The 26,420-nt window shown below is 36.1% G+C and overlaps 1 protein-coding gene across 1 annotated transcript in view; it reads left to right on the top strand.

Moving 5' to 3' along the window:
- Positions 1 to 26,420, top strand: part of CDH7 (cadherin 7) — an 89,922-nt gene that overhangs the window by 54,526 nt on the left and 8,976 nt on the right. Inside the window, 5 exon segments of the mRNA XM_040549858.1 lie at positions 1,524 to 1,711; positions 12,329 to 12,582; positions 16,993 to 17,129; positions 22,703 to 22,824; positions 24,427 to 24,544. Of these exon segments, the coding sequence (XP_040405792.1) occupies positions 1,524 to 1,711; positions 12,329 to 12,582; positions 16,993 to 17,129; positions 22,703 to 22,824; positions 24,427 to 24,544 (819 nt within the window).

Genomic DNA, 26,420 nt, shown 5'->3' with positions numbered 1-26,420 from the left:
TGACAGCAACATATATTATTATCATTATTGTTATTATTGCTACTACTACTAAATTGGAATAATCCTTTTTTGTTGTTGTTTGTTTGTTTGTTTGTTTTGTTTACCTAATATATTTTAGATCATCTGAACTGAAGTAATATACAGCAGGTGCATTTATTAAAATATTTTACTTCACTACCAATAAAAAGACAAAAAGATACACCTTAACAGATCTTTATCTCTTGCCAGTTGGACTTCAGGATACTTAATTTCTTAACTTGACTGTTAATCTTTCATATTCCTTTGGCACTTCAGCAGGATTTCTCTTGTGCAAACAGTGTTTCCTAAGAAGTTAATCACAGAGGAGCTGGAAATTCATCTTGCCTCAGTTTACTTTCTTTGACCAAGGTGGCTCTCATCCCAACCAAATAAAGGGATACACAGTTGTTCTCTCAGACCAGTTTTTAATAACATTCTGTCTGGGATAATTTTACAAAAGTCACATGATCTTATAAAGTCCTTGCAAAGTAACACAAAAATAATGTGACAAATATATTCACTCCAGCTTCACCTCCAACAATATAAAACAGGCTTCCTACCATTAACTGTTTCAAATAATCATAGAATAACAAGTTATTTTTGAAGGTGAAGATATTATTGGCTACTGACTGCATTCAGATATCCTTTTGACAGCATATATATAATTTTCTACTTGAATGAAAAAGCTGGAATTTTCAAGAGTGCAGATGATGCATTTATTGTCAAAGAAATGAATATATCTCAGTTTCTAGTCATATTCAGGTTGTAAACTGCCTTATCAAGATATATGAAGGGATGAAAGACACGGACTCCCGATAGCTCTTGAATAGGAAACTTTTATTGCCATTTTTCTCCACTAATATACTTTCCCCGTAGCTCCATGCGCTGTCCACGCACCCAAATCTGTCATACAATTGGTTAGAGACCCTCGGACACGTGCCTCAAGCCAGCCAGCAATTGGCCACTGCGCAAAGCTCATCTTTAACACTGCAGCCAAGTTATTTATCTCAAACCTGCTCAAGTTTTTGTTTCCACTGCTTACTTCCTCATTATCTCTAGTTCAGGGATGTGTGAAACCGTGCAAGGCCACCTGCGAATTCCTTCCCCTCAGATATAGATTTATAAAGTAATGTCTTTATATTAATTTCATTTGACATATTAACTTTTTTTCCTCTTTCGTAGAAAACAAATAAGGAAAACATCTTTTTCATTGGAAAGTTGCGGACATTTGCCTCATGACTTACACTTAAGTGTGGAAAGATGTTTATGCATCTTTGTCTTGTAATTCTTGTAGAAAAAAAAAAAAAAAAAAAAGAATACCCATGGTATTCAGAGTCCATCTGTACAAGGTTCAAACCTTCTATTTAAACGAATATTTTCTGGTAGTTTGAGCAAGTACTCAGATGCATGAATACAGAAGAATACATACATAATAAAATATATATGTATATATTAGCTTACAGTCTCAGAAAACTATGAATTTATTAAATTTCTAAATTTCACAGGATCATATCAATATAATGTCCCAGAGTCTTTACCTGTGGCTTCTGTGGTGGCCAGAATAAAAGCTGCAGATGCAGATGTGGGACCCAATGCTGAAATGGAGTATAAGATTGTAGATGGTGATGGTTTGGGAGTATTCAAAATTTCTGTGGACAAAGACACTCAGGAAGGAATCATCACCATTCAGAAGGTAAGTCTAATTTTTCTTACTGTTTCCACTTGGGCCTGGGCAGGATAAGGGCAGGAACTGTGAAGGTGATTTTTTTGTTTGTTTGTTTCTAAAACCCTGTTCTGATGTAAGAGTTTCCACTGGTGAATTTCACCATGCATGTGTGTGTACCTGGTTCTGAGCTTTCTAATGCCTTACAGAGAAAATTATTGTGATTTTTTTTTTCCCAAGGGTTATTTTGTTTTATTGTTTTGCTTGTTAGTTTGTTTTTAAAGACACAGAACATACAAGCTTGAATGAGAATGTCAATTTTACTCTCATTTGTCTTTCAATTAAATAAAAAATGTGAAAAATATATCAGACATTAAAAATGTAAGCTCCAAATCCAAAATATATCCCAAGCCTAACAAATAAATAAATAAATAAAGATCAAATTATCTTAGACAATCTTGTTCTATCCAGAAAGTACACAATATTAATATTAAAATTATGTATCAGTAAGACTAGCTGTTTTACAAGATAATTTACTATCAAAATATTATTTCAAAAAAATAGAGATATTTTTAGAAATATTTTTATTTAAGCTTTCCATATATGCAGTTAAATAACTAGCATTTTAAAACAGAAAAATCAAGTTTATATAAAATATTAAAACTGAGCATTCTTGCCTTGATGCAACACATTTTAAAGAGTATTTTTTTTTCCAAAATAACAGTGGGCTGAAATATTTTGGCAGAAATTTTCAATTTTGAGTAGAACAGGAAAACTAACAAACAAAACCTTAGACAGAAGAACATGATGTCATAAAATTTCATACTCTTAATATGAGAATGTTTGACGTTGACTACACTGAAGCTATGGTCCTAACTGTTCTAAGCTATTAATTATCCCCTAAAATGTGGGACTTAGTATTTTAAGTGTAGCTATGTTCCTGAATTCTGACATATTGTTACAATTAAATTGATCCTCTAAGTGATTTCTCTTGCCTAGGTACTCTTTAATCTCTGCAAATTTCATGTACCAATTTTCATTATTTTTTCTTCTGGTGCACCAATTTTTTTATAAAGCAATATAAATTTCAGTATCACTTCTCTTTTGAAAGAAGTTAATACTGCATGATGTTGCAAAGTAATGGGCTAATTCTCTGATGCCCTGAACACCTGCTGAGAGCTGGTAAGCATCCATAGATGTCAGAGCAAATGTAGGATGTTCAGCATCCTTGAAAGATCAGGCTCTAATACATGTAAAGTAAATCATTTTTTTCAAGGCAAAAGCATTTGTCTGAGACTTCTTGCATACTGTGCTAATTTCTGCTTAGCATGTTTGAAATACAAGTGATGAAAAGCCAGTTGACTCTGTTCAACAGCCAAATTAAATGTGGCTCCTTCAGCTCATTCATTTAAGGCTTTTGAGGAAAGATCTGGAAGAATATATGCCCATTCTAGAGAAAGAGAGTGTTTATCAAGTGTCATAGTGAGCAACACTGAATCAGTTGGGGAATTCAACAGTCTTATTTGGGAGCTTATGAGAATGTTTTAAATTTTATGTTTTTGTAGTCACAGTGTTTGTTCTGGGACTCTCCTGACTCCAGTGAGCCAAATAATTGGCATTTATTATTTCTATCATCATTTCCATTAGGGAGCTGAACTGGATTTTCCAGTAAAGAACATTTGTTCTGAGAAATGCTCTATGAAATGGCTATTGGACTGAACTAAAGAAGTTAACAAATTTTGACCCAATGAAATAACCATTTGCTAATCATTTTTAAACCTAGTGGACACTGCTGTGGACACAAGAATTCAGGTTTTTGTTTGTTTGTTTGTTTATTTTTTTCCTCTGCAGCATTACAATGTTTCTCTCTTTTTCCTAAGATTACTAACTACCTTTCCCCTGTTTTACCTAAAAGTGAGTCCCCACACTGAGGGGCACCTCCCAAACCTCTTTGTCCTCTTAGGTCTCCATTGAATTCCAGGAAAATTGATGTCTTGCTCAAGGCTGAAATATTTTCCCTACTAAATCTGCAAATAAAATGGCAGAGACCATTGACTTGGAGGGAAGAAATAAAATGAAGATCCCATGCACAGTAGCTATGAGACAGCTTGTTCTTCTCTGGAGGGCATGCACATGGAAGGCCATTAACAAGTGTACACAGGTTAAATGAGTTTCAACTACAGAGCCTAACCTTATAGGTCACTATGGAGTCAGGCAGAGGTTATCCTTGTATGATGATGTGTGCTTTGCAGTAAGGAATGAGGGAAGAAATTATAGCATGGAAACTGCCTAAACATTTTACTACCTGGCACATGATGTTCTGTACACCTCTGAGTGCAATTAGCTCTTTTATTTTCATGCCCCTAAAGTCAGCCGAGACACTGAGAAACAGCTCAGCCTCCAAATGTGTACCTATCATTTAAACTCGTGCGTACTTATATGTTCAGATAACACTTCTGCATCCAAATCAAGCAGTAAAATGCCATTGCAAAGACTTGTGAAAAGGTGTGCTTCAGTTTTAAGTGCATATACATACACTTAGTTTTGTGTACTTCTGCTGTAATAGTACATACAAATCAACAGGCCAAACATCCAAATCACTGTCAGTATATCTGGGCAGCTGGAGGCACTACTCCATCCACTTTTGTGCTAGGTTTTGTGGAGAAAGTTGGCACTTGCTTAACAGAGTTCCACACACAAGCTGGGGATATGTTCTGTTCCTAGATAACCTTTCTGAAACAATTTGAAATGCTGACTCCCAAACTAGTTAACTTATGTTAAAAATTATGTTTTAACTTATAACAAGAAAAAAAAGTTTTCTTAAAAAAAAAAAAAAAAAAAGAGAGAGAGAGAGATAGAAGAAGAAAGAAACAAGATTTAAGCATTTGGTGAGAAAAGCATAATTTTTGTATTTTCCAAGTGGATGGAATATGAAAGAAAATGCCCAAGGATTGGCAAAATAAAAATTCAAACAATGCATTTATATATATAAATAGAGAAAAATGAACAAGTTTGAAAAAGAGATGTAACAAGGATGGTGACAGCAGGATTAATAAAACGTTATACAAACATAATGTTGTATGTATTTCCCAAGCTTACTTGTCTATAATGTCCTTGACTAATGCATGTTATTGGCATGAAAGTCTGATGAATGAGATGTGAATTGGCTTATTTATTTATTTATTCATGCATGTTTTAACACGTTTCTTCTCTGTACTGTAAGAACACAGAGACTTCAAAATACCAGAAGTCAGAAAAATAAAGAAACAAACATGATTTTATCCTAACAGTGATATTCAGTGATATTCATTGATATACGAATTGTATGCTGTTTCATTTATCTATTTTGCATTGTTAAATTCAGATATCAGCTTGGCTTTTGTGGTTTATTCTGGATGGATTTTTCTCTAAACAGATTGAAAGTTGCTCATAATTTTTATAGCCATGGCAAGACTAGAATATGTGTTCTTGAGCACGCTGATGCTGTTGCTGCATATTGCCTAACGTCAGTATATACAAGCTGCTGGGCTAAATCTTAGTTCAAGGTAATGTTTTTACAATAGGCTGATATTCTTATAATAATTTCCTTGAGAATATGAAATCAAACAAAGAATGAATACTTTTTTTTTTTCTGTATTTTCTTCCACTTGGTCTTTTCCCCTCCAAAAAGTAAAGAGAAGAATTGTGCTACCTTATTCATTATGACTAAATAACATGCATGCTGTAGCACTTTATAAAATTTGCTACTCTATGACTCTTCTTATGCTTGAGACACCTTATTTTCCTATGTCCTGGTCAGCATGCTTGAATATGAATTAAATGAATGAGATGTGAAGCTAATGTGTTGCAGTGAGTTTCTTAAGTTCATTCTAGGAAAATTAAAATAAAATAAAATAAAATGAAATAAAATAAAATAAAATAAAATAAAATAAAAGGGATAAGTGTTACCTTTTTTCATGGTCTTATGGCTTAAATAATAACAAAAGTTTTGACCTGGACAGAATAGATTTTTCCTGAGACCAGTGAAGTTAGAATTTCATCTTATGAGAGGAGCTAGTAAAAACAGTATTGAACCATTTACTTGGTTGATGGCACTAAAAAATAAAGTCTAACTTCTACCACAATACATTAACTGAATTCATTAACTGAAAGTGCATGCAAACAAAATATCCAGTATGCATCTAGGAAGGCATATAGAAATATGCAAGCTGTATTTAAGATGTCATGCTCTGTTTCCAACCCAAAATATGCCAGGAAAAAAACTTTGTTTTTCATAAGCTAGAATAAACAAGAAGTAAACGGGACCCATAAGCAAAGTTCAGTACAGTATTCTCAGCTTCCAGAAAGGGTGGGAAATGGTGGGAAAACTAGTAGGGGTCTTTCCCTGTAATCTACTATGTTCATACTACTTGTTCCCTAGCAGTTTGAAGTCACTGTGGAAACTTTCCTGTTTCTTTTTTTCTACTTTCTCTTTTATTAAATAATAATAATATATAAATAAAAAGTTCTGGTTTGTCAAGTGAAATAAAAGAATGCTCTCCCTTTACTTTTCTCCTGTACAGATCAGAGACATCACTTACTCATAGTCAATGGTAGAGTTCTGATGTTGAAAATAGTCGGAGAATTTGGCTATTCTCTAGCCCCGGATTATTTCTTTCTTTTTATGCCTCCACCGCATAGGCACAAACTCTCTTTGGTAAATTCCTAAGCAAAGCTCAGTTAGATGTCTAAGTTACATTTAAGGAGGACTAGTAAAACATCCACCTTAGGTGATATTTTTGGAAAAATTTTCTTGTATAGCTTTTGAAATGGAATCAGGCATTTATATTCTCTAGAAGTATTTGAAAATGTTATCCTCATTCACACTGTGACTCAGTTTTCCATCTGTAGAGTAGGATCAATTCCTTCCTATGGTTTCATTTGTAATTAACATACTGTTGTCAATGCTCTGTTAAAAAAGACACAAACTATTTGCCTACGAGCAGTATCTCATTTTACAGTGGTGAGGGTGTTTAGAAAAAATGTGCAATTCTTCTGCAGATATTGGAGTTAAAAAAAAAAAAAAGTGTTGGATTGGTCTCTCTGCAGCAGCAGACTTAGAATTGAAGTAACATTTATGAAAGTGAACGATTAATCAATTAATAGAACAAATTTTGTAGTGTTGCAAATCTACGTGTGCACAATTTCAAAGTGAATTCAGGATTACTGTTCACAGAATTCTGATCGTAATACACATGAATGGAATTTTGGATTTAATTACTAAGGAAAAGAATACAGAGACCCCATTGTTTGGATTTTCCAAAACACTATTCCTAAAAACATTGCACTGAGAAAAACATCATATAAGTATGGCTTCCACTTTCTTCATAAAGTTGCAGGCTACAGTGAGGCCTCAGTAATAATAATAGCTGAGTGGCAAAAAAATGTAGGATAAAACCTGATAGATAATATGCATCCTCCTAGTTACTTGGTGTTTGAAGTTGTAGTGGTAATTTAAAAAATAACAAAAAGTGTGCAAGGTATATTTTTATTATATGCATTATATGTAACTTCTTGAAAGGCTGTGAGATCTGATTGAAGTTTTTGAAGCCTAGGGAAAAATTTTAGTGGACTCAATTTAAAAAATAAATATAAATATAATGTCTGAAGACTCTGTAGAGGGTTGTCATATCTTACAGTACCAAGTGACCAGCATCAAGATTTTCCACTATACAATTATTGCTCACTTTGTCTTAATTTCCCCCCCCAATACACAGCCCTACCACCAATATAATCAAACAATTTGAATGTTATATGGAGAAATGTGAAAATAAGTGTTGCATACTACTTTCGCATAAAAAAAAAAAAAAAGGCCACTAAGATATTATTCTAAAACCTGATCTCATTCTAAAAGTAATACTTGCAATTATAAACATGGAGATTTTATGTGTAAGCCATTGAGTGAAAAGCTATCTTTCTGTTAGTGTTAACATTTTTTTTCTTTTCAGCTGGAAAATTTCCTTTCCATTCTATATCAGAGTTTACAATGTAACAACTTGAGCCTTCCATGGTTCCTTTGAGAGATAATGTTCATTTATACTGCAGTTTTCAATAAAAAAAACTCAACTGGGCTTAAAAATGGTATTTTCACCTCTGTAAGGCACATTATTACAAAGTTACCGTACAGTAAAAAATGAACATTACAAAAATAGGCTTCCTGTGAAAGATAACTTCATATCCAGTCTCTGTGATATAGGTGACTTGTTTTGTAATTTCATTCAGACAGGACAAAATTCTCACCCTTAAAAAAAAAAAAAAAAAAAAAAAAGAAAGAAAGAAAAGAAAGTAAACATGAGAGCTCCAAAAGGAGAGAATGATGAATAATCCTGCACAAGATCTAATCAGATAACACTAATACACAGATATTAATGAAGCTGTCAAGCTCTATTCACTGTACTGAAGAACTGAGGTATATATTGTCCTTTTAACCTTCAACGCTGATGCAGTGATCTGTAAGCTGTTGACTTGGTATTCTGTTATTGGAATCTGTGCTTTTGTTATGGCAGGAAATAATGAAGATATGATTCACAGGCCAGTTAAAAAATGCTCACTATATAACAGGCATCAGTGATAATTAGATAAGGAGAGAAAACAAGGAGATATTTTCAATTCACTTTTTCAGTCTTCTGTTAGTGTCTGTAGTATGTAATACCTTCATTATGTCTTATATGGAATGTCTAAGCATTTCCTGCAGGTCAAGAACATTTGCATGCTAACCATATTTTAGAGATTATGTTTATTTTCCCAGATTATATTCTGCATCAAAACTTGATACTTGTTTACTCACCATAGGATCTAAGGATGTGTATCTTATAGGAAGAGATTGAGGTTGATGACTTTAGCTTTTGTAGTCATTGTCACAGCCCACAGGAAACAGACTCTGCTGCAAAGAACTAAGAAACAAACTATAGTACTGCCCCTTTATAACTCTATACCGTTTGATGATGCAACCCCTGCCTTGCCCATCCATTCTCTCCGTCTTCTAAACACCAACTGTTCCCCACCATATATATACATACATTAGATTTATGTGGTTTTTGTTTGTTTGTGTTCTATGAACAGAGAACCTTATAGCTTTTGTAAACTACTAGCAGCTTTGGGTACCAGAGGATATCTGAGGGGATGCTAGGGTAGGATTCATATTACTGAAAGCAGGTGTTTACATCTTCCATTTATTGAGACACGCTTTCTACTACCTGGTGAAAAACAAACATTCATAAGTAGGCCAGCTGACTCCTTCCCTAAAAGAATCTCACTCCACTCACAGGAAGCAGCATATAGTGATTTTCTCAGATGTATGTGGCTAAGTTAGAGAAGGTGAAACCGGTCCTTAGTAAACAAACCTGTTAAAAATATGCGTCTCCACCATTATTAGTTTTCCACCCTTCTCTATGAAGAAAAGCCTTTCTACTGAATGTGTTGTGTATTCCCTACCTAACACTCCTGTACTCTAGTCACATAAAAGATGATCTCTTTTTAAAGAATGAAATATGATGATCTAAAAATATGTAAGCTTTGTGGTAAGAATTCATGTGGAAAACAAATGGGTTTATGACTTTTAATTAAAAACAAAGGTTCTAATTTAGTATTTTAAAAATCAATATGGAAATATGAGAAGGTCTGCAAAATTTTCATTTAAATAATTACTTCACTATTGGTCTTAGACTATAAAAATAAATTTTATATAATTTGCTCTATGCACATTTTCTGTTAATTCAAAATTTTCACAAACTTTTTTTTTTTCCTTAGGATGACTTTGGTGTTGACATTCACATGTCATTAGAAAGTATCTTGTCTGCATCTGTCTTGACTTTCATGTTTGATTAAAAATTGCTGTATCATCCAATTTCAACAGATATTACTGATTAATGAAAACAAAGTGGCCTTCCCTTCTCCACCCTATGCAATTTTAAAGTTAGAAGGGTAATGTGAAAATAAAATTAAAAAAAAAAAAAAAAGAAAGAAAGAAAGAAAAGAAACACAGCCTAGTTATATGGTACTATACTGTTGTCTTGGAGTCACAAGACATGATATATGTAGTAAGAATTAAGTGGAAACATCACTATTTGATGCATACTTATTTTGCCTCATAATTTACCATGTATTGGGTACTCCTTAGTTCTGTGTTAACAGAAATTAACACTAATAGTTTATCCTTTTATTCAATAGAAAACATACCCAAGTTTAGAATATTCATGCGGCGGACCACAGCTTCAACTTTTCTATAGTGTAATTCAGTTATACAATGTTACTCTAAGCATCTAGGGCAGATTAAAAATAAATGGCATGTGATAGCACATATCAATTTCAATTGAATAATAAAATAAGCAGAATCAGGAGTACTGTATAATAGAGTACTGTTCTATTTCTTTTGAAAACACTAGTTTCTAATGAAAATTAAGTCAGCATAGATTTTTTTTTGTCTGCCATGTCAGCCATGGTACAGAAGTACCATACAAAGGTACAGAAGTCAGCCATATATTTTTGTTCATTGTAACAGAAAATATATAGTTTGATTAAGGCTTTATTATTATTATTATTATTCATCAAATCTCAGTCTTTTTTCTGCAAAGTTCTTAAGGTTTTATTTGTCTTCATTTGTTTTCATTTGTCTTCATTTGTCTTCATATCTTCATTTGTTCATATGATGATTCTACTTGAAAGTGAGAAGAGTATTAACATATTTGCATTTGGTTTTCCTCTCTTTAACCTTGCCACTTATCTGGTTATATCTGTTGCTTCATTGTTATTACCATACAGTATAATTTCTGAGAAATTTTTCATCATTCTAATATCACAGTACATTTGCATTATGCTTTTAAGGTGTGTTCCATAGCACATATTTTGTACTTTAAATGTAAAACAAAGATAAAGATTCAAAACAATATCAACATTCTTTAGTAATAAACACTGACCAGTTGTATGCAGAGTATTGACCAGTATCCAGACAACCCTTCTTTTATGGCATAACCCTTTTTGGAGAACTATGGATACTTCCTCTCTGATTCAATGCAGGAAGTAAGTGCTTACATATCTTGAGGATCATAATCATAATTCCTGTTCAGAAAAGCTTTTTGCTGCCACATAGATATTACAAAAGTTCAGTACCTTTCCATATGTGATATGTTGCAAATCATTTTTCATTTTAAAATCCAAGCTGTTTACAGATATATTGTAATGTCAACTTTATCACTGACTTTAAGATGCTCATTTGGGATTTATTTTACTGTAACTCGATGGACAACTTAGACTCTCGCATTTGTAGGTCAACAGATGAGTGTTTCACCCTGCTGCTCCTCTGAGTGAGTACAGGAATGTTTTGTGGATGTTCTCAGATTATTTTGCAGGCCCATTTTGGATACTTATGATTTGCTCAGGATCAAGACTGTTGAAAGCCTTTTAAAATCAGTTTTGTACACTTGGAAATATAGTTTGAAAAGACAGTTGAGTAATCAGACTGCAGTTTTAGAAATAGTTGGGTCTGTTGTTCTTGATGATTAAACTTGGAATTGCAAAGAAATAATTAGCCAGGCATTTGGTGCAAGCTGATGGTCTAAGACTATAGAAGTAGGGTAGATGGTTCTAATATTAATATGATGCTTTCCTTCAATAATTACCTGTGAGGTAAAAAGACTTTTTTCTTCCAAAACATTTTTTTAATGTTACTGTTATCCAGATCACAGATAGACCATGAGTTCTGGGGGCTATTTTTTTTTAATTCTAAAGCAGTATTAATTCTAAAGGGAATTCTAATTTAATCAAAGAAAATTAAAGTGGAAAGAAGATGGAAAAAAATTGTTTAATGGATAAAACAAATAAATCTCCAGGCTGTATCTAAATACAAAATATTGTCATATAAGCAATGTCATTGGATTGACTGCCATATTTTCCTCCACAAACTTATAAAGAACTTGGGAGTAATAGTTTATAGTGCCAATGTTATGCAAAAACACAACAAAGCAAAACAAAACCATAGTTTCCTGAAAGAGGTGTTTTCACTAATGAATATTGTATTGATTTCTCATGTCTGGGTAGTATGGTGCATTGCATCTGATATTACCTTAGAAAAATACAAATAAATCAAAAAGAATTCATTCGCAGAAATGAAATAATGAAAGAGAATTTGGTTCCCAAAGATGTCACGCAAAGTTTTGGTATTAACTCAGAGAATTCTTATTTATTTCACAGGGCAGAATTTTCAGAACTATCCTTCCCATTAAATTATTGGGAAATACTCGCTAGGAATAATTATAGTGGAATTAAGAGTATTCTTGAAAATCCCACTCATAATATTTCTACAAAATCAAACGTGTTTAGGCAATTATAGATTTTCTTAACAATACTAATACACTGATGAAAAATAACTTTATTATCTTATCACCTTACAGTAGTCATTTGAGCTATCTCAGATAAGACTGAGCAATACACTACAAAGCCAGTGTTTTGAGAAAGCTGAAAAAACAGACATCAACTATGCTTTGCCAATCAAAAGTATTGCTTGAATACAAATGGGAAATCTCATTTTATATTCACTGAGTGTTGTAAGTGAAAGAGTTTTGCTGCAATATTATTGGGTAATAAAATTTCCAAATAATTTTACCTGTATAGGAGCTGGATTTTGAAGCTAAAACAAGCTATACCCTGAGGATAGAAGCAGCCAATATGCATGTTGACCCTCGCTTCCTGAGTCTTGGACCATTCAATGACATGACAACAGTGAAGATAATTGTAGAAGATGTTGATGAGCCGCCTGTGTTTACTTCACGTTTGTACTCCATGGTGGTGTCTGAAGCAGCAAAGGTTGGCACTATCATTGGAACTGTAGCAGCCCATGATCCAGATGCCTCAAATAGTCCTGTCAGGTAATTAGAGTCATAGAATCCTCTAGGTTGGAATAGACCTTCAAGATCTCCAAGTCCAACCATCAGCCTGACCTACTGAATCCCATCACTAAACCATATCCCTTAGGGCCATGTCCACGTGTCTTTTAAATACCTCCAGGGATGGGGACTTCACCACTTCCCTGGGCAGCCCCTTCCAATGCTTGATCACCCTCTCCATGAAGGAATTCTTCCTAATATCCAATCCAAACCTGCCGTGACACAATTTGTAAGACTTCTTAATTGTTTATTTATTTAAGCTGTTTGTTTTGTGATGGGAGATTGTTTGCACTGAAAGCAGCTAGTTTTTGGTTTGTTTGTTTTTGTTTTTTCCCTTACAGCAGGAGAAGGAAATGTTCTAAGAGTTTGCATATTTTAACTTTTATACTCATAAACTGCAGAACCTTTGAAAAAATAATATATTTACATCTCTGTAAAATAAGTAAATAAATAAATAAATTAGAAAAGTTAGAATTTCAGGATTACAAAGCAAAAATAATCCTCATTTTATTATACATATTAATTTATTTGTAAATTTAGAAAGAATCCATATCTATAACAAATCTATACTATATCCATATCTATAACAATCTGTAACAAATTATGTTCTATTTAATCAATAAGGATGAAAATCTTTTTCTCTCTCCCTCTCTTCATTTTCTGTGTGCAGTATGTGCAAGCAAGTAATAGGACTCTTTTACATGGTAAACCAGAACTGATGTCCCACAGTAAAAATGTATTGCTACAAACTCTTTATGCGAAAGAAATGGATAGAACAAGACGTCCTGTATTTGCCAGGATGGTTAAAGGCAAAACTTTTTTGGCTTTTGTAAGTTCTGCTGCAGCCAGATATCTTCCTTTCGAAAGGGAAGAGATATGAACACTAGAGAAACAAAAATTCTCAAGGGCTTCTTCCTTTGTCTTGTGTGAAAAAAAAAAAAAAAAAAAAAAAAAAAGAAAAAAGAAAACAGTAATTCTTCCATAATATATTGTGGAAGAACATAAGGAACCTGTAGAAAACAGCAACAAAAGAATATATATTGATATTGTGTTTGTCTGTATTTAGGGAGAAAAAGTTCAGAGAAAAAGACTCATCACCTAAATTAAAACACTAATTAAAACACTGAGTTACTTGTTAGTTTTGTTATGCAGAATAGTAATATTAATTGCCAAAAACAACAACAACAATAACAACAACAACAACAAAAACATGCAAAGGGTCTGAAGCCCATGACTTCTGACTCAGGGGAATTCTGAGAACTTAAACATCTTCAGGAGTAGGACAATAATAGAGTTAAAAGTTAGTACTAAGTTTCATTTGTTGTTATTGTTCATCTAGAGCATACACAGAAAAAAACTTCACAGATACAGAACTCATTTAGATGTCACCTTTTCTGAGATGCTAAATTTTTACATTCATGCATTGAATATGAACTTGTGACTCTACTGTAGCTCTGTAATTTCTGAAGCACCAATTTCAGTTGTAAAAATAAAGCATATGTTTCACTCCTAGAGGTGATACAAGTGTTCTCTCCCTTTTTTTTCATTATATATTTGCAGCAGATTCAAAATAGCTGCTTCCTATCATGTATAAACAAGTCCTAGATGGATTGGTTGGCAGGGATTCACTTGTGAAATTTATCTTTGCTGAGCTCTTTCTTTACAGTGGCAGTGTTTCCTGGCACTGATGTTAGCATCTGGTGTATAATATCTGGTTTAGCAGAACCATTTAGAGTAGGATTAAATCCAGTTCCATAAATTAAGTCTATGCTCTGTATGCTTTTTGACTCCTGTGTAAATGTAAGGATGAATTTATTGGCCTTGTTCTGGTTATTTTTTAGAATTTCAGCATCAAAAAATACTATATCACAAGCTTAACAGACATCTAGATTTCTTCGGCTTCAAAGTTGTTTGGAATTTGAGGGAGATGAAAATAAGACATAGTGAGGGTTTATCTCTATGCTTGTGAACCTGCTATATAAGTTGTCAGGGGTACTGACAAACTTTATAATATAAAGATGTCCTGCATCTGCTGTGATGTACATCGGAGACCAGACACATAAAAATGGAATGTGTTAAGGAAGATGAAAGCATAATACTTTTCATGATCTATTTAAGAAGTTTAAATTATTAATCTATAAATAAGTACTCCATATTCAAAACATTAGATTATATCGATAGATTAAAATTTTTGGTTTGTTACAATTCAGACAATGTTGCAATTGCAAGATCAGACACTCTTAAAGCCATGCCTTGACAATACTACATTAAAATAAATAAACAAATAAATAAATAAATAAATAAAAAGAAAATGAGGTTATTTTATATGGACTTGAGAACTATTGGTGTTAACTTAATCCTTAAATAAAGGATTTAAAACTTCCGCAGCTCAAAGATTTTCAAGTATTAATGGCCACAAGGAGTTAAAGGATTAAGAGTGTTTAAAATATTTTTTCAGAATTTCAACATGGATACAATAGTTGTAAATAAAAGTTAAGGAAAACTGCTTGTTTCCTATGCATAAAAACTACTTTTTCTTCTTTCATTACAATCTGTTGTCTAATTTACATAACTTGTTCTCTTGCTTTCTCACCGCTTCCTTCCTTCCTTCCTTCCTTCCTTCCTTCCTTCCTTCCTTCCTTCCTTCCTTCCTTCCTTCCTTCCCTCCTTCCCTCCTTCCCTCCTTCCCTCCTTCCTTCCTTCCTTCCTTCCTCCCTCCCTCCCTCCCTCCCTCCCTCCCTTCCACCCTCCCTTCCTCCCTCCCTCCCTTCCTCCCTTCCTCCCTTCCTCCTTTCCTCCCTTCCTCCCTTCCTTTTTATTGATTTCTTTTATTGTTTTTGTGCATTCTTTTTCTTTGTCAGCCTCTTTCTCACTTCTCTCTCCCTCTCTGTTATTTTTCTTTCCCTTTTTCTCTCTTTCTTACTATGTTTTTAAGAAAGGCCTTTGAATTTTCAAGTTATGTAGTAACAGTGTTAATAATTAGGAAATGTAAAGGCTGGCCTGAGATTGAATCAAGACTACTGAACCTGACATGATTGACTACATAGCAGAGGTGACAGGAATAGTCCCCAGGGGAAGCTTATCAAAAATAAACAAAACAAGGGAGGGAAAAAAAAAAAAAAAAAAAAGGAAAAAAAAAAGAAACTACAGTTGACTTGAAAAGAAGAAGAAGAAAAGTGAAAGAGGAAGAGTTTCAATCCATGAAAACTCTTACTGTTGTTTTTATGACTCTTTATGCCTTTCTCTTACAGTGAGATAATGCAGTAAAGCAACTCTAAATGCATAACAAGTCTGTGCTCTAGAGATTTTGCAGCCAGGAGGGTTAGATATAATCATTATACAGCAGAGTAGAAGCTAGTATATTACAACACAGAACAAGCAAATAGTGTTGTCATATCATTATGTCTGGGAAGTCCTGTCTTTGCACTATCTTCCATTATTCTTTCGTTCCACATTGTTCAAAGGTTTTGATTAATGCTATATCAATAATCTAATATATCATCAGTGTGACAGTAATTGTAATGATCAAACTTGGCCTGACTCAGACATTTTAATTCATTTTGAGTGTAGGGAAGTGCTCTGAAGTACTTGATCTAAATGACACTGCAAGAATCTGACCCAATATTAAGGTGAATGTCAAGAATACTATAGTTGTAAATCTAACACTGCCTAATCAACTATCCCTTTCTCTCAAAAGGGATATAAGCAAAATACCCACAGGAAGTCTGACCTTTTCACTTAAGCTATTTTCTATTTGCTAGGGAGCTAGTTTCCCTTCCCTAAAACAAGTTTGGAGGCAAAAGATATGCAAGACAAAGAGTCTAGGGCATAAGCCTGTGTTTGTCAAATGACAGTTAAGCACTGGGAGCTGACGGTGATGACATGCAATCCCTTGACATACTCTGCGTTATCTTTCTTTTCTTTTCCCTGCCCTGGCAGCTCTGGGTGACTCAGGGGCTCTTTTGCTTGTGACAGAGAACTGTGCTCAGGCTGCCAGCCCCCATGGGAGCCATGCCTTACTGGTACAGCCATGCAGCAAACTTCCAACTCTTCTTCTCTTTAGCTTGGGCTCAGTAGGATACTATTCCTTAAGTAAATGAATGGCTGCATTACAATGGAGAGGGAGATAGAAAAGAGAGGGGAATGCCTATAATCTTGCTTAACAGGTCACTGTGGTAATGGAGCCTGCCACTGTCAGCATAGGTCACTGCCTGTGTGGTCTTGCCTTTGCTTACAGCTTTCCTTCTTTTAACACCTTAGAGAAACTGGACAAAACCAAGTCCAAAATGGGGAAACAATGGAAACACTTTCTTTCTAATGAGAAATCAATGAAACATTTTTACAAGCTTTAATTGAACATAAATCAAAAGTTTTCATTCATTCTTCACCTAGGTACTCAATAGATCGAAACACAGACCTTGAGAGGTATTTCAATATTGATGCCAACAGTGGAGTCATTACAACTGCCAAGTCTTTGGACAGGGAAACAAATGCGGTTCATAATATCACAGTCTTGGCTATGGAGAGTCGTAAGTAACAATTTAAAGATTTTATTAGTTGTTTATGTATAAAACTTCAGGTTTAGTTGGGATAAGCTGCACCAAGTGAAAATATGACAATGTTTCAAAACATGGCAGATAAAAACAATTCTTCTTACTCAATGTAAAAGACACCTATGTGATAAAAATGCAGAAATACAACAGATTAAGCATTTACACTTTCTTTTGCCTCACACTTCATGTATTTTTTGACTTTAGAAAAGCAAGCACAAAAGAAGCTGAAAATGTCAGGAGTCTCAGACTAAACATAATTTAGAGCAAAGATGATATGGAATAGAGGAGAGCAGTTAACTCCTCTTAGTGATGACACTCAGGTTGATTGCTGTTGGTCAATCACAACACTGTTAAAAAGGATGAAGTAAAGGACATGTGAATACCTATGTTGTTTTACTTTCCTGAATCTCAAGTAAGATGGTAGAGGATATTTTGTACACAGTATCCTTTTCTGGTGTAAGTTGAAAAATGGTGAAGAATCAAACTCTTCAAGTACGTACAAGAATTCTGTATGAAAATTTAAACCTAAACTTGTTCATCTCTGAATACATTCTGTGATATGTGGTTCTTCAAGAACTGCTCCAACACGTGTTCATACCATGGAGTTCAGGCCATCAGGAGCAGATTGCTACACCACAGGTCCCCCAAGGGCCACAGTTCCTGCCAGAAAACTGCTCCTGTGTTAGTTCCTCTCCACAGGTTACAGCTTCCACCAGGGCATCTGCTGCAGTGTGGAGTCCTCCATGGGCTGCAGGGGGACATCATGCTTCATCATGGTCTTCTCCATGGCCTGCAGGGGAATCTCTGCTCCAGAGCCTGGAGAATCTTCTCCTCCTCCTTCCTCACTGACCTTGGTGTCTGCAGGGGTTGTTTCTCTCACATCTTCTCACACCTCTTCCAGATGCTCCTGCAAATAATTTTTACCTTTTCTTAAACACATTAACACAGAGATGCAAAAAGTGTCACTTATTGGCTCTTTTTTTTTTTTTTTTTTTTTTTTTTTTCTGGGAGTGTGGGGGGGGGCGGTTTAGGTCAATAGAGGAGAAAGTTAGTGTCAAATTCCTTGCTATTTCACATATGGAATTAAAAAAAAAATAATAATTGCGAACTACATTTGAATGCATTTCACAGAATCACAGAATGACTCAAGTTGGAAGGAACCTTAAAGATAATCTAGTTCCCCCCCCCCCCCCCCACCACCACCATAGGCAGGGATGCCACTCACTAAACCAGGTTGCCCAGGGCCCCATCCAACCTGGTCTTGAAAACCTCCAGGGACGGGGCATCCACAACCTCTCTGGCCAACTTGTTCCAGCGCTTCGCCACCCTCTGAGTCTACATCTCTAATCTAAATCTCCACTCTTTTAGTTTAAAACCATTCCCCCTTGCCCTATCATTATCTGATTGAGCAGAATCGCTCTCCATTTTTTTTGTAAGACCCCTTTAACTTCTGAAAAGCTGCAATGAAGTCACCCCAGAGCCTTCTCTTCTGTAGGCAGAACAGCCCCAACTCTCTCAGCCTTTCTTCACAGGAGAGGTGGTCCAGCCCTCTGATCACCCTCATGGCCCTCCTCTGGACCTGTTCTAACAGATCAACATCCTCCTTGTGCTGGGGGCTCCAGACTCCAAGTGGGGCTTCACGAGGGCAGAATAGAGGGGAACAATCAACTCCCTCGACCTGCTGGCTACTCCTCCTCTGTTGATGCAGCCCAGGATGCAGTTGGCCTTCTGGGCTGCAAGCACACACTGGTGGCCCATGATGAGCATGATGAGCATCTACCTGTACCCCCAAGTCCTTCTTTGCAGGGCTGCTCTCAGTGAGTTCTATACTCATGTCCAGGATTGTCCAGACCTGGAACAGCACCTTGCACTTTGACTTGTTGAACCTCATTAGGTTCACGTGGGCCTAATTCTCAAGCTTGTCCAGGTCCCTTTGGATGGCATCCCTTCCTTCTGTTGTATCAACTGCACCACTCAGTTTGGGGTCATCTACAAACTTGCTGAGGGTGCACTCGATCCCACTGTCTATGTCATTGATAAAGATATTAAACAGTACCGGTCCCAGGTCAGACCCCTGTGCTACACAACTCATCTCTGGCCTCCACTTGGACATAGAGCCATTGACCACCACTCTCTGGGAGCAGCCTTCAAACCAACTCCTTATCTACTGAATGGTCCACCCATCAAATCCATATCTTTCCAATTTGGAGACAAGGATATCATGTGGGACGGTGTCAAAGGCCTTACAGAAGTCCAGGTAGATGACATCAGTAGCTCTTTGTTCATCAACTGATGCAGTCATTCCATCACAGAAGGCCACCAGATTGGTCAGGCACAACTTACCTGTGGTGAAGCCATGCTGGCTGTCTCGGATCACCTCTTTGTCTTGCATGTGCTTTGACATTGCTACCAGGAGGATCTTTTCCACGATCTTGCCAGGCACAGAGGTGAAGCTCACTGGTATGTAGTTCCCCAGGTATTCCGTTCTACCCTTTTAAAAATGGGAGTGATGTTTCTCTTTTTTGAGGGGACTTTGCTTGACTGCCAGGACTTTTCAAATATGATGGAGAGAGTCTTGGCAACTACACCATCCAGTTCCCTCAGGACCCTGGAATGCATGTCATCAGGCCCCATAGACTTGTAGGTGTTCAGTTTCATCAGATGGTCTCAAACTTGCTGTTCACTTACAGTGGGTGGGACTTTGCTCCTGCAGCCTCCATCTACGGGTGCAAGGAACCAAAATACTTGGCAAGCCTGACTGTCAGTGAAGACTGAGGCAAAGAAGTTGTTGAGTACCTCTGCCTTCTCCATGTCTGTTGTTACAAGTTCACCCTTCTCATTCATCAGAGGGGGTACACATTCCTTGGCCTTTCTTTTCTCAGCAATGTCACTTCAGAATTCCTTACTTTTATTCTTTGCATCCCTTGCCAAGCTCAGTTCCATCTATGCCTTGGCTTTCCTTATCCCATCTCTGCATATCCAGACTGCATCCCTGTACTATTCCCAGGCCATGTGTCCCTGCTTCCACTGTGCGTGCATTTCCTTCTTAGACCTCAGTTTGACCAATAGGTCCTTGTTTAGCCATCCCGGTTGTCTGCCCTTCCTGCCTGCTCTTTTATGCAGAGGGATGGAGAGTTTCACTTTAAGGAAAACATCCTTAAAGAGCTGCCAGCTCTGCTTAGCTCTTTTTGTCCCTAAGGATGGTGTTCCATAGGATCACAGCTACTAGGTCTTTAAATAGCTTGAAATTTGCTCATTCAGAAGTTCAGGGTCCTGACTTTGCTCTTTGCCAGGCCTGTACTCCTCGAGATCACAAACTCAACTAGGGCGTTGTCAGTGCATCCCAGACTGCCTCCAGTCTTGACCTCTTTAATCATAGAATCATAGAATATTCTGAGTTGGAAGGGACCCACAAGGATCATCGAGTACAACTCCTGGCACCACACAGGTCTACCCAAAATTTTAGACCATGTGACTAAGTGCACAGTCCAAATGCTTCTTGAACTCCAACAGGCTTGGTGCAGTGACCACTTCCCTGGGGAGCCTGTTCCAGTGCACGACCACCCTCTCGGTGAAGAACCTCTTCCTGATGTCTAGCCTAACCTCCCCTGCCTCAGCTTGACACCATTCCTGTGGGTCCTATCACTGGTGACTAAAGAGAATAGATTGGTGCCTTCCCCTCCACTCCCCCTTGTGAGGAAGCTGTATACCGTGACGAGGTCTCCCCTCAGCCTCCTCTTTTCCAGGCTGAACAGGCCAAGTGACCTCAGCTGCCCCTCATATGTCGTCCCCTTTAGGCCCTTCACCATCTTCGTAGCCCTTCTCTGGACACTCTCCAGCAGTTTTACATCCTTTTTGTACTGTGGTGCCCAGAACTGCGCACAGTACTTGAGGTGAGGTTGCACCTGCGCAGAGTCCAGCAGGACAAACACTTCCCTTGACCGACTAGCAATGTGACTTGATGCACCCCAGGATACGGTTGGCCTTCCTGGCTGCCAGAGCACACTGCTGCCTCATATTCAACTTGCTCTCAACCACAACCCCCAGATCCCTCTCTGCGGGGCTGCTCTGCAGCGTCTCGTCACCCAGTCTGTACTTATAGCCAGGGTTGCCCCGTCCCAGGTGCAGGACCTGGCTTTTCTGTGTTGGTGAGCACCAGGTCCAGTAACACTTCTCCTCTGGTTGGTTTGTCTAATACCAGGAAGTTATCCTCAACATACTCTAGGAATCTCTTGGATTGCTTACAGCCTGCTGTGTAGTTTTCTCAGTAGACATCTGGGTGGTCCAAGTCCCCCATCAGGATGAGAGTACACGAGCGTGACGCTTCTTATAGTTGAAGCAAGAATGCCTCATCCACAGGCTTCCCTTGATCGTGCGGCCTGTAGTAGACCCCAAACACAAGCTGTCCTTTATTGGCATGGTCCTTAACTCTCACCCACAAGATCTCAACCTGTCCGTGGCTGTTTCTCAGAGGCATCTCTTCACAATCAATCCCTTCCCTAATGTAGAGGGCAACACCCTCTCCCTTCCTTCCCTATTTATCTCTTCTGAAGAGTTTGTAGCCCTCCATTCGAGTTTTCCAGTTAGGTGATCCATCCCACCACACTTCCATGACAGCAATCAGGTAATATTTGCCTAATTAAGCCATGGTTTCCAATTCCTCTTGTTTGTTTTCCATGTTGTGTGCGTTGGTGTAGAGGCACTTCAGCTGGGCATTTCTTTAAAAACTGCTAATATTTAATAAAATATAAAATATTTAATAAAATTTGGTTGCTATACCATATAAAGAAATAGATACATCTTTTAATGTTTGCACAGTTTTTCCTTCTGCCCTGCAATCTCACTCATGTCACCACCTACAATCTCTCTTTTCCTTGCTCCAAACCAGAAGTGTTATTTTGCAAAATAGGTATAGTAGACACCGATGTCCATTATGGTTAGTCCACCAAATATCTACTCTTTGAGATTAAATTACGACATTAGGTCTTTCACAGACTTGTATTTTAGCTAGAAATGTACATCAGTTTGAGAATGTGATTCCACTTCAGGTTTGCTTGGAAATACACCTCTTTTTTTTTTTTTTTTTTTTTTTTTTTTTTTTTTTTTTTTTACATAGCTGAAGGAATTCTGTTTTTAAGTTCTTACTAGCCTGATCAGTTAGAGTTGCAACATATTATTTCACCCAAGATATCTGGGCTATTCCTAGTTTGAATAGGGTTGTTTTGGTTCGCTGTGTACCCTGGGTGATGGTTCTACATCACTGTGCTCTTATCTTTCCATATGATGTAAATTAATGTTTTGATTAGTGAGTTAGATTTTCAGCTTATTCTTGAAAGTAAAACCTCAATTGCATTTATGCTGTTGGAAAACACAAACATTGTTTTCATTTTGTCCAAAAGATCAAGCCAAGAACTTCTTTTGTCTTTCTAGAAGGGATTGTAATTGATTTGACAAGCATATGCAAAAGAAAATTACAAATGAGAAACATACTGACCCAAAGTGTAACTCTCAAGGAGCTCTACTTGATTGTATTGTTGGCTTCTTCTCAGAGAATCCAGCACAGATTGGGAGAGGATATGTAGCCATCACTATCCTTGACATCAATGACAATGCCCCTGAGTTTGCCATGGAGTATGAGACAACCGTCTGTGAAAATGCTCAACCTGGCCAGGTATGGCTTTATACTTTTTTAATGTTTACTTTTATCAGATAGGTGGTCATTCAATTCAGAAGCCTGACAGCTTTAAGATAAAATATAATCTGTTTATGAGAGTAAAAACAATGTTCTGATGTGCAGCACAAGCAAATATTACTCAAGTCCTAACATATCCATCCTACTTTTGAAGAAAAAGATGCAGATGTAAAAATAATGTGTTCAAGGTAGGGTTAAAAGGCTCCAAATTTTCTCAAACTTACTTACAACCTACACAAGCAGGTTTCCTTACAACATAACTGACACATTTTTAAGCTCACCAAAATTTTAATAATACTAAGAATATATACTTCCTCCTCATTTTACTGGGAAGTGGGAAATCTTAACATGGAGTTTATTCCGAAACTAAAGGCCTACCATTCCTAAAATGAGCACATACTTTTATTTCCCTTAGGAGGTATGGTCCCTAAGGTCAGAATTTCACAAAACTTATTCCTACCAAACTGTTTTTAACTCCCAACATGACTTACAAACAGTCCTAGACTTAACTAACAGTATCTGGTATTGTTTATCTTTGGTGTCTGTCATATTTTAGCTTTTCGACTTTGATATTTAAGACCTAAGGAAATATATGTTATCTAATTCTCTCTTCTCTCTCTCAGAAAAGTAGTAGATGTCTCATACATATAGATCCCACGTAGCCCCTGGGATGCTTTGCACTTTCGGGCCTTCTCCCAGAATATTTTCCTTTCTGTGGCAGATGTTGTCTATTACACATTTCAAAAGTACAGCAGAATTGAAGTCTTCAACAGAAAACACTATCATTAGCTTGCATTCATGAGAAGCACAGGAATAGAATAAGAGTGTTCTTATTGGAATACTTATTTCTTGTCCCTGTGATCCAGTCAGAACTGTTACCTCTACTATTCATTCCATTATGAATTGTAAGCAATTTTGAAATCTTTCCTTTAGAGACAAGTTTTGACAGAATTTTACACAATAAATTTGAAAAAAAAAAAAAGAATGTACTAATATACTTGGGACTTGGCTTTTTCCTTTTCATACTATTTCTTTTTCTTTCTTTCTTTGTTTCTTTCTTCTTTCTTTTTCTTTCTTTCTTTCTTTCTTTCTTTCTTTCTTTCTTTCTTTCTTTCTTTCTTTATTTTTTTTTTTTTTTTCATAAAAAAGTAACTGAGTGCTCATAAGCATAATCTCTCCTTTGCAAAAGATAACAGTTCAACACTGATCACAGCAACAGGTAACTAACAATAAGAGGGCCATATTATAGCCATCTGGAAGATATGATTCTTCCACTGCTGTGCAGTTTATACTTCAAGCGCTGGTGCATGACAGGACCTAACTCTCTCACAGGCACTGCAGAGAATTGCTTTTGGTAAATAAAGTTCAGATACAGGGAAAGTAAGGAAAAGAGTCACATTTTACATGTAATAGTATCTCTACATGCTTGGGAGTTCAGAAAATTTTAAAAAAATAATAATATATGAGCAGGACCCATGAGAGGATTGATACTTTGATATGTAACAGAGGAGTTATGCAACGTGTATGTATTTGTGCTTCTTCACATTTCATATAATGAAACCTCAATGTATTTCAAAACAGGTCATACAGAAAATAAGTGCAATTGATAAAGATGACCCACCGAACGGCCATCAGTTCTACTTCAGTTTAACAGCAGAGGCAGCAAATAACCACAATTTTACACTTCAGGACAACAAAGGTAGATAATCTTTTTTAGGGGGGGGTAAATATTCACAACCAACACCTTTCATTTTGAATATATCATGCTGATTACGACCTACATAAACACTGGTAAGGACATAAATTAAAGTGCAATCAGCTTCAAAAGTAATTTTATCTGTAGATGGTCTGTCAAGGGAGTAAAGCTGGTGTCTGAATCATTTAAAGTCTTGAGCCAAACACTAGCTTCTTTTTTATTTTTATTTTTTTTTCCAGAAGGCAGTCTTCTCACATTTTTCCCTTGTATTTATTGATTTGTTTTTTTAGTTTTTGGTTTGGTTTGGTTTGGTTTGGTTTGGTTTGGTTTTAATCCAAAATAGATTATACTTTGGAGCAATAACTGAAAAATGTCCATGAATCAACATTTTATTAATTCACCTCAGGGCATAAAAAATAAGTGCACATTTTTTTTGTTTGTTTGTTTTTGTTTGTTTGTTCAGTTTTTGATATTTTTGTTTTGTTTTGTTTTATGCACCTTTTCAATAAGTATACTACCTACTGAGGAATGATTTTGAAAACAGAAGCATTTACACTGACTTCTTACTATTATTTCCCCAAACACTTATGAAAAGACTCCTGTTAACATCACGTTTTTATTAGTTAAATATCAGAGAACATGCTTCTAATTAGTGTTCTTATTAGTTTCACTGCATAGTATAGCATCTGAGCATGTATCAGTCAGTTTAGCTGTTAGCTGAGGCAAGTAGAACTAAATAGACACCATCTTATCCTTGCATTGCTCTTTTATGTATCAGTATTATCCAGAGTTACAAAGCAATCATTATTTATAAGAAGAAAGAAGCATGTGGTGGACTAAGGTGTACTGTTTGTACAGAAAGACCTTGAACAACACTCACTACGTACATGAGACCTAATAAAGACCTCTCACACAGGCATACAATTTGAAACTAAAAATTGTAAATAGTGATCAAAATAATAAAAATGCATTAGAATAAGACTGTTCAGAAATCTGATGCTGTTACAAGTACTGCAAAGTACTCAATAAAAAGACAGTCCATCTTCCAAAGAACTTACAGTTTGCAAACGGTAATAACAGACCATTGCAATGCCAGTAAAATCAATGGAGTTACGAGACAGAACCAGTTGCCTCTTCTGATGTTATTTAGCTTTAGACATATTTCACATGGTGCTATATGAGGAAATGTTTGTATTATTTTGCTAGATAGGTCATATTAGATGACACAGTAAGATACCTATACTGGATTATCAATGAATCTGACTACAGTTAGACATAGATGATAGCTAGATGATAGCTAGACAGACCGACCGACCAACCTTTTCTATACATTTCTAGGAGATGTATCTCCCTACTTCTCAGGAGCGGTCAACCTGTATTGAACACAGTGAGTTTTGCACATATTTTCTGGAACACATGGACATTTTAGTCACACAAATCAGAGCAACGTTGAAGCACATGTTTTAGATTGATTATATTAGCCAACTTGCTGACTCTCAGCTGAGACTGAAAACAAACACATCTTTGTTATACATGCAATTACAGGTATTTGTGCTCCAAGGGGTTATTTTTACATTTCAAAAACAATTATTAATTGGTGTTCAGAACCTACTCACCTATGAATATATTCTCTTATTCCATGCTCTCTATATCTGTGAATAATTGAAATAGATCCTTGGAAATTAGACCTGAAACATGAATATAAATACTTAAACTGATTACTGAAGTGTTCTTTTTTTTTTTTTTTTTCTTCTCCTTTACAATAATCTCATCTTCAGCTATATATTGAGACTGTGGAACTGTGAGCATACTAAAAACAAATAGACCTCTGCAATTTTGAAATAGTTTTTCATGGACAACAGGAATATTTTTGTTTAGT

This window comes from Cygnus olor, chromosome 2, assembly GCF_009769625.2.
Source record: "Cygnus olor isolate bCygOlo1 chromosome 2, bCygOlo1.pri.v2, whole genome shotgun sequence".
In the NCBI taxonomy this organism is placed as follows: domain Eukaryota; kingdom Metazoa; phylum Chordata; class Aves; order Anseriformes; family Anatidae; genus Cygnus; species Cygnus olor.
This window is presented reverse-complemented; position numbering and strand designations above follow the sequence as displayed.